Source organism: Musca vetustissima, unplaced genomic scaffold, assembly GCF_032173495.1.
Source record: "Musca vetustissima isolate MV318-11 ecotype Yass unplaced genomic scaffold, APGP_CSIRO_Mvet_v1 utg145877, whole genome shotgun sequence".
Lineage (NCBI taxonomy): Eukaryota > Metazoa > Arthropoda > Insecta > Diptera > Muscidae > Musca > Musca vetustissima.
In genome coordinates, this window is record NW_026882532.1 from 32,378 (window position 1) to 41,850 (window position 9,473).

The 9,473-nt window shown below is 35.5% G+C and overlaps 1 protein-coding gene across 1 annotated transcript; it reads right to left on the reverse strand.

The window, feature by feature from the left end:
* Window positions 1-6,334: 6,334 nt before the first annotated feature.
* Window positions 6,335-7,030, reverse strand: LOC133329002 (BTB/POZ domain-containing protein KCTD12-like). The gene has a single exon (XM_061537501.1). It carries the CDS (start codon window positions 7,020-7,022, stop codon window positions 6,336-6,338), a length of 687 nt encoding a protein of 228 aa, XP_061393485.1. The 5' UTR covers window positions 7,023-7,030; the 3' UTR covers window position 6,335.
* Between the last annotated feature and the right edge of the window lie 2,443 nt (window positions 7,031-9,473).

Below are 9,473 nucleotides of genomic sequence, written 5' to 3' on the forward strand. Positions count from 1 at the left end.
GGCAGGACATTTGCAATATATGCCAATGTTTTGTAAAATAGTACAAATAGAGGTGCCTCCATTTCAAAAATATCGATGGTCATTGTGACCAGAAGTGGCTTTGCATTTCGGATTCGCAAATAATATATCCTGATTTTTTTCGACGTATCTTCCAAGGTCCTTGTTGGAATAATCTGGTTTTATCCCGAACTAGAATTTTTACCAGATGGGTTTCATGTTGATTATAGAAATTTTTCTCCACTTACGATTTTTATTATTTATTCGAAGTTAGTATAACTTGAACTCCTTTTTCTTTCCTCCACCATAGTATGGAGGGTATATTAATTTTGGTTTTCCGTTTGTAACTCATGGAAATAATCATTTCCGACCTTATAAAGTATATATATTCTTGATCAGCGTAAAATTCTAAGACGATCTAAGCATGTCCGTCTGTCCGTCTGTTGTAATCACTCTAGCGTCTAAACGAGTTGAGATAGATCGCCAAAATTTTGCACAGAGTCGTCTTTGGGTAACAAATTTCCTTACAAAAAAATTATTAATATTCAATCACTTTTTGGGTTAGTCTCCATATGACCCCTTTTTATATTAAAATAGTTATGCAATTTGTTCCGCGTTTTGGGTTTGGTTCTAAGATTCTGTTGTAATCATATCACCTTCGGAGGATATCGAGATAAAAAACTAGAATGAAAGGTTCGATAATGAACTATATATGAACTATAACCCGTATTTATGCCTAGACCCTGTGTGGGAGGTACCAGAAGGAGTGGACCGAATTCCCCATCTTCGAACTGGGAGAAATAATAAGATGGCCAAAGTTTGGATGAAATAAACATTTTCTGAAACAAATTTTAACCGTGTCAAAGTGTATACACCCTCATTAGCCATAAAGCTGAGGGTATAATTATACATTACAATTTTCTGAAATTTGTTTTATATTTTACACTATGGTTTACATGATCGGTTTGTAGAAATGTCGATATAGGTCCACTTTTTGGTATTTTCCCTATATTTTCATTTCAGTATATCTATGGCGGAGGGTATCCAAAGTTCGGCCCGGCCGAACTTAACGCTTTTTCACTTGTTTAGCCTTCAATAAATAATTAAATATTGCTGTGAGAGAAAAGTTTGCAATTTTCCATTTATGAAGTATTTCCCTAGCACATTCAAGAGTCATCCTCCCTTAAAAAATAAAATTCTTTCTACAACTCTATCGTTCCTTTTAATAACGACCCTAATTTTATTTGAAAAACTTTTTTGTTTATTATAAAAATTTCCCCTTACATCCTTTTGTTTTTGAAATTTAAATTTACTACGGCTGTTGGCCTTTTTTGCACATTCTCAACTCCCCTTCAGCCACTATCATGCAATCCTTGCAAATGACTACCTACCTATCTAGCTAGTTCATTGTGTGAAAAAAAAGAAATGGCAAATCAATCATGCAGACACACTTGTTGGTGTTGGCATTGTTGTTGGTGTTTTTGTTTTATTGCCTTCCTTTCTCATTGTATATTCGTATCCAACGGTGGCAGTGGACTATAATGAAATGAAAGGAATATAATAATGTGCATACATTCCATTCGTTCGTTCATCCGTCCCTCTGTGCTGTACCTCACTTCCGTTCCACGTCATGCCTTTCAACATTCATTGTGTATAGCAAAAAAATAATTCACTTGGCTTTGTCCAGAATTCAGAATTCATGATGGAATGAAGAATACCCAAACAATAGGAATTCATAAAAAATGTATGAAATTGATTTTGTCCATTTACGCTAATGGAATTTATAAAATTATATTTTTACGTTTTAGTTTTAAAAATGTCGGAGATTGTGTGTAAGTGCGAGTGTGTGTGTGTGTATTTGAGGCAAAAAATATACATATATCCTTGAACACTAATGCGAGATATTTTAGGCAGCTTGGATACGGGGAAAATTTTAATATTTAATGAGAGTTGATTGCAGGAAGGAAACGAAAATATGGTAAATCCTGTTAATGGTCGAGCTCATACCATTACATAGTTAGGTTTTGGGTTAAAATTGATTTAAAAAATTCTGTGAAATAAACATTTTGCAATCCGAAAATAAATGAAAAACTTTTAAACCCTTTACGCCTAAAAGGCATTGATATCTTCATTGATGGTCGAATTTAGCAACAATAACATTGTGCAACAACATTTTAGGGGGATATTTTTTGTGGGGATATTAAGAACCCAGAAGGATAAATTCGCCATAGGTCAAGTGTTTTAGTTATTCTGTGATGAATTTTGGACTGGCAACTGTAACGTTCATGAAGAAAATGTTTCATATCTATGTTTGCGGGATGCAAATGATACCTAATAATGATGATACGATGATACCTAATATCATTCCGTTTGCAACATCACAAGGTATATAGATTCTTGATCAGAATCAAATTCTATGTTAATTTACAAATGTACGTTTGCATGTCCGTCCTTCTTCCGTCTGTTGAAATCACGACAGAGATCGCAATATTTAAGATAGAGCTGTGAAATTTTCCACAGACTTGCTAGTACTCTTAGGATGTTTGGTATTGAAAATTACATATATCAGTCTACGTTTTGGTGTAGCCTCCATATAATGGTACCGCCCAATATTCGGAATTTTTGGAGATATTGAAAACATTTTCCAAACGAATTGGCTGTAATGTGGCATTTTGGGTTCTTATAGTACAACAATTTATTAATACTGACCCAAGTTTCAGGGTAGCTCCCATGTAACGCTACTTCCCTATTTTCGGTATATTGGGGAATGTAGGCAAGTTTCCAACCGGATTGGCTGTAATTTGGTATTTCGGGTTCTCATTGAATAACACATAACCGCACCAAAAACTATTAATATTGACCCAAGTTTCAGGGTTGCTATCATTTAATGGTACCCCCCAGTATTCGGTATTTTGTGGATTTTGGACACGTTTTCCAATCAACTTGGCTTTAAGTTTGGGTTCTCGTTATTGACTTACGTTGAAGGGTTGCTCCTATAATACAGTCATTTGGTATTTTGTATTCTCATTGGCTTTCAAATCTCACTACCAAATAGTTTCAATATTGATCTCCGTTTTATTATAGCCTCATTTAACAGTAGCCTCACTATTGGATATTTCGAGAATTTAAATTATATTTTTCTCACGTATTTTTCGGTATATTCAAGATATTACCAAAGCATGAGTTGTCTCCTAGGAGTCTCCATTAATTTCAGATATGTTTAATTGTCATCCTCAAGGTTGAGGCTACAAAAAGTTCGGCCGACCAAACTTAACATAGTTTTTACTTCTTCCTTCTTATTTTCTTCAACATAAAACTAGGTACCACTACGACATTTTGGGCCCCAAATATTCTACAATAATGGCGCTCATAATTATTTGCGAGAAACAGATTCAAATCCTTACATTTCCTCGGACTAATGCTAGGCACATGAAATATATTCTCAGCTTATAAGTTAAAAAACTGCGGTTGTAAAACCGTTTTCTTGTAACATTTTTGGCGACTTCGAACAATAAACTGTTTATTTTATTCTGGCACTGCTCGGAATATGAACATAGGCCGATATTTTGCCATATTTCCTACAAATGTCAGTATCACAAAATCCCAATCCAATTCTAGGGATTGAATATTTCACAAATGACATTAGTCCTTATTTTGCTTAGAGACTTGGGTCTTAAGGCTTATGAACAATGCCTGCCGAACGTCGGGTAATCAAAGACTGGATCAGTCAGTCAAGAAAATTTGGGTCAGTCCTTGGATCTGTCTAAACGTGTTTAGGAACACTCAAAAATCATCTTAACATATGAATATTTAAACAAAAATAAGAATATTTAAAAATCAAGCTACACAAAATCGATCGGGATATTTATATGGGGGCTATGGCAAGGTAAATTCCAGGAGAAAATAATAAATCTATAAAAACTTTAGATACTCTAAATTTAGATCAATATTTTTTGCATAGAGTAGTCTTTCGACTGCAGGCAGGTTCAAGATAGGCTATATCGGTCTACGTTTAGGCATAGCTCTCATATAACGGTAACCCCCAATTTTTTGTATTTTGAGGATTTTGAGCGCTTTTTCGAACCGAATTTTCTGTAATTTGGCACATTGGGTTCTTACTACGTACCAAATTACTAAAAATTATCCGTATTGTTCCATTTTTCCGGGTAGCCGACATACAAAGGTACCCCCAAAAATGTCGGTATTTTAGGATTTTTCAGTACGTTTTTCAACCGAATTCGTTGTAATTTGTGACTTTGTTTTTCGTTTGGTTACCAAATCTCCACACTAAAGATTGTCAATAACGGCTATTTTTTTGTGTAGTCCCCATATAAAGGTACCCCTAAATTTTCGGTACTTTAAGGGGCTTGAATGCGTTTTCAACCGAATTCGCTGTAATTTGATATTTTGGTTTTTTATTCGATAACAAATCTCCTTATCAATAATTATAAATATTAGCCCCTTTGTGGAAGTAGTCCCCAAAAAACCCTGTCCCCATATGCGGGATATTCTTTGCTCGAAATTGTGAGTTTATACCCTACAAAGTATGGAACTTAACGGAATTTCCTATCTATTGTAATGATTCTAAATTATTGAGAATATCGAGATAAAAAACTCGAACCTGACGAGAATTAAATGTATTTAATATGTGATACCTCCTGATTTTCGTTATTTTTAATATTTAGCATGAATGAATTCGAAATTGAGCTATATCGGGCCTTAGCATAGCCCCTTCATATAATGTTATGAATATATACACAATGTATTCAATATAGGCCCGTTTTAGGCATTGCCTCATATAAATTTGTCCTCTTAATTCCAGTACTTTGAGTATTTTATATACCTGTTCCACCCTACCATGCATTATCAATGTCAGTCAACGTTTTGGAAAATTTTAGGAAAATCCCCATTAAAAATTGCTGAAATTTGTATTTAGTGTATATTTTGGTATACATCAATCGATTGATAGAATTGTCGTTATAGGTCCACTTTTAGGTATGTTCCCTATATTTTCATTTCAAATAACTGTCAGTATTCCTGTGGTGGAGGATATCCAATTTAACGCCTTTTTCACTTGATATTTTTCAGAAGCCTTTTCCCACCGAAGTGGCTGTAATCTGGCATTCCGTGTTCTTAAATGTTAAAAAATATGTTCGCCGAACATTTTCGATGTGGGTCCATATTTTCACACCCGAAGTTGTCACAATTTGACATTTTAGATTCGTTTTGAATAAAATTCCTGATAAAAAATCTTCTTGGAACCTGAGTGAATATAAATATTGTATGTGTTCCACACCAAAAAATGGACCTAATCAGCATTGTTTTAAAAAAGTATTTTATACACCCTTGCATAAAAAACCTCAATATTGAAAACGATACTAAGACTTAATCAATGTAAAATGATAATATTATTTGGGGATTATAAAATACCTTGTTTGCTTAGAACCAAAATAGCAACTGCGAAGGACCTTCAAAATACCTAAAATATAACGATATCAGGACTGAGACAGCCAATACTTAACTATAACCAATGGAGTACAACGATTCGTATGACACAAATGTTTGCCCATGGAAGCCTTTAGATTTAGATATGGGGTCCGTAAAATGGTATTTGCCTATCTGAGATGGTTTTAATACAGAAAAATATTGAGGCTATGTCACTAAGGCATATTCGAATTTGACGTGACCCCAAACAGAAAAAACATTTGCTTCAAAAAACTATTTCAATACCTTCGCAAGAGAGTTTCATTTCAATCTGTATTGATTTTATTTGATACCTTAAGTATTTTTGCGTAATGTTTAGAGGTCTGATTGGAAAATTTAACTCGTCTTCCTTTTCCTGCAATTCTTTTTACGAATCTGTTTTTTAAAATCTCGATTTTATCAGGAAATGCTAATAAATTTTACCTTTTCAAAAGGGGAAGTTAGTTTTTGTCCTTAAATGCATATAGTTACTATAAATACATATTTATTTTATATTTTTTGTTTTTTTTTCTAATTTAAATTTTTTCATTTTTTTCTTACCAAACAATTTTTTTCAGTTTTTTTCATATATATATTTTTTAATTTTTCTAAGTTTTTTTTTTTGTTTTAAATTAGATTAAAAGATCTCTTCTAGAAATCTCCTACTATATATGTATGCTATGGAACAGATACATATGTTGTATTTGTAATCTTTGGTGGTGATAATGGTAGTTGGTGGTAATAGTAGTGGGTATGTTTGTTTGTTGGTTGGATTGTTTATTTGTGTAGTGGGGAGGAGGAGTGTTGGCGAAGATTGGCTATACTGACCCGACGGTCATTTGTTGTAGTTCTTGGGCTGGTTGGGTGATTCCAATTTAATCCCTAACAAAAACAAATTCATTATAATGATTCCAACGATTCTCTTCAACATCCACACCAGGTTTGGGTTCTGTCGCCGAACCAGCCGTACCCGAACCACAGCTACCGGCCAATCGAAAGCCTTGTTCATGCAGCATATCAAAACCTTGTTCAATGAAACAATGCTTGAGGAAGAAACGTGAGGTGTAACGATCGGGACCACCATGATCGGGGTCTCGTGACTCGTTGAGTGTATCACCGAACACTTCACGACACAAAGCCACACGACCACACACAAGGATACGTGAAAGTTTGCGGAATTTCACATCAGCCAGACCGTCTTTGCCAAATTGAAAACTGCCACGATAGCCAAGGGTTATGCTGCCGGGTGAACGTGTCTCACGCTCCTTACGCATACATGCCAACATGCCCTCCAGTTTATAGTATTCGGCCTCCTTCTGGAGGCGTTGCTTTTCACGAAAACCTTCCGGTAAATTCAGGGTCTTGTCACGTAAATAGTCGAGAATGTAACGGAAGAGCACACCGTCACGGTCGAGGAAATAGCGACCCTTGCTGTCCTTTAGCAGATTTTCACGGCTTTCGGAAAACATTTCGCATAGCAGTGAATCCTTTTCGTGGAGCAGGGAATTCAAGGTGGTGGTGTAATGGACACCGCCGACATTGAGCTCAATAATTTCAGTCATAATGCTGCCGCTGCTGGTTGTGCTTTAGACTTAAAAGTGTGTAACAGATGGTGTTGGCCCAGTTAGTTGTGGGGAGTAGTTGTTGTTTTTTAAACCAGATGTTTACACGTACACACGCTGTGTTTGTTAAAAACAATTACAATTTTTCCCGTGCACTGAGTGGGGATATCACTGCGTGTGTATTGGCGTGTGTCTGTGTTTTCGCACTTTATAGCCTTCAGGGATTTTACAATGATATTGTTGTTGTTGTTACCACGGCTTCTGTGGCTGCTTCTGTTGTTGCTACTCCTGCGATTTGTTTGGCTGCTGTATAACGTGGAATGACGTTTATCTTTGCTTGTCACAGTTTTTATGTTCGCTGTGTTTGTCTTTAACAAATGGCCAACCCAAATACAAGTCAAAATGCCGAATGTTTGCTTATCACGTTTATATGGTTTTCACGTGCGGTTCTCAACATTCGAAGTTGGCCCTGTAAATTCTTTTGCACTTTAATACTCTTTAAACAGTGGCGTTTTCTTATCACTCAGTGTTCAGCAAACATATGGTGCTGAGGATTTTTACGGTTGGGGGTTTTTGCGCTTTTCGATTCCCACTTTATGGCCACAACCACCACTTCAGTTTGACACAGGAAATTGTTTCGTTTACTGTGCGCTCGTTCGCTTCACTGACACACAAAATTTCTTAAGAAATTCCTAAGAAAAAATTCCTTTGCCAATGTTCCGTTAAAACACTTCCTTTTATTGTGATATGTTGGGTTTTTCTTTTTTATTCAATTTTATATACACAATTTTTCTGCACGCACTTTTTTAGTATACTTTTAGGCTTCGAAAACCCCACTTTTTATGTTATAGTTTTTTTTTCGTCGTTTTTTTCTTCACTTTTATCTCCACATATATTTATTATCGGAATATTTATGTATTTGTTAATACATATATATGAGCGACACGTTGCAAATTGTGTATGTATATGTGGCTATTAGAACTTCATTTATTACGTTAGGTCCACTCGTCACTGCTAGTCCGCTAAAGTTCGTTCGTTCGCTTTGAATTCCCAAAATGAACTGAATTTATTTGGCGGCCGTGCTATTTGAAATGTTTGTTGAATGTTTTTGGAGTTTTATGGTCACTCTCTCTCTCTCTCGTTAATACATTTAAACGTTCTCTCTCTCTCTCTCTCGCCCCTCAAATATTCCTGTAACATATTTAGGTTTAACTGTGATGTCAACTTGTGCGTAACTGTAGCATATTTTCGTTTTTTTTTTTTAGGATTATATCAGACATTATATTTCGACACGCGTTTAGGCCTAGGCCCCATATAATGGTCACCCTTTAGGTAAAGCCCCATATATAACTTTGTCCTCTTAATTGCATTATTTTGAGGATTTTATATAAATGTTTCGCCCTACCATGCGTTATCAATATCGAACTACAATTTGGGGGTTTGAGATTTTAGGAAAAGTCCCTATTAAAAATTGCTGAAATTTGTATAGGTCCACTTTTTGGTATTTTCCAAATATCACCCCTATATTTCTTATATTAGAAGCCTTAACAGTATACATTGATCCTCATGGGCTTAGAAACATAAAACATCAATACTCTGTTGAAAATATAGGGACTTTAGGGCACCATTTACATGAAATCGGACGAAACTATATACAAGAGCTATTTCTAAATCTGGACCGATTTTCTGGAAACTTGGCAGACATCATACTAGACCTAAGTGATTAGGCTGTACCAAAATTTCGTGCAAATCGAAAGATATATAGAGTCTTTGGTGCACCATTTACATGAAATCGGACGAAACTATATATGGAAGCTATATCTAGGGACTTTGGGGCACCATTTACATGAAATCGGACGATACTATATACAAGAGCTATTTCTAAATCTAGACCGATTTTCTGGAAACTTGGCAGACATCATACTAGGCTTAATTCAGTACGTTATGCCAAATTTCGTGCAAATCGAAAGATATATAGGGACTTTGGGGCACCATTTACATGAAATCGGACGAAACTATATATGGGAGCTATATCTAAATCTGGACCAATTTTCTCGAAAGTTGGCAGATAGCATTTTAGGCTCAATTCAGTACGTTATACCAAATTTCGTGCAAATCGAAAGATATATAGGGACTTTGGGGCACCATTTACATGAAATCGGACGAAACTATATATGGGAGCTATATCTAAATCTGGACCAATTTTCTCGAAAGTTGGCAGACAGCATTTTAGGCTCAATTCAGTACGTTATACCAAATTTCGTGCAAATCGAAAAATATATAGGGACTTTGGGGCACCATTTACATGAAATCGGACGAAACTATATATGGGAGCTATATCTAAATCTGGACCGATTTCCTCGAAACTTGGCAGACATCATTCTAGACCTAATTGATTAGGCTGTACCAAAATTTCGTGCAAATCGAAAGATATATAGAGTCTTTGGTGCA

What these genes read in the sequence shown, in the direction of transcription:
- LOC133329002 (XM_061537501.1), bottom strand. Translation starts at nt 7,022, where the DNA reads ATGACTGAAATTATTGAGCTCAATGTCGGCGGTGTCCATTACACCACC.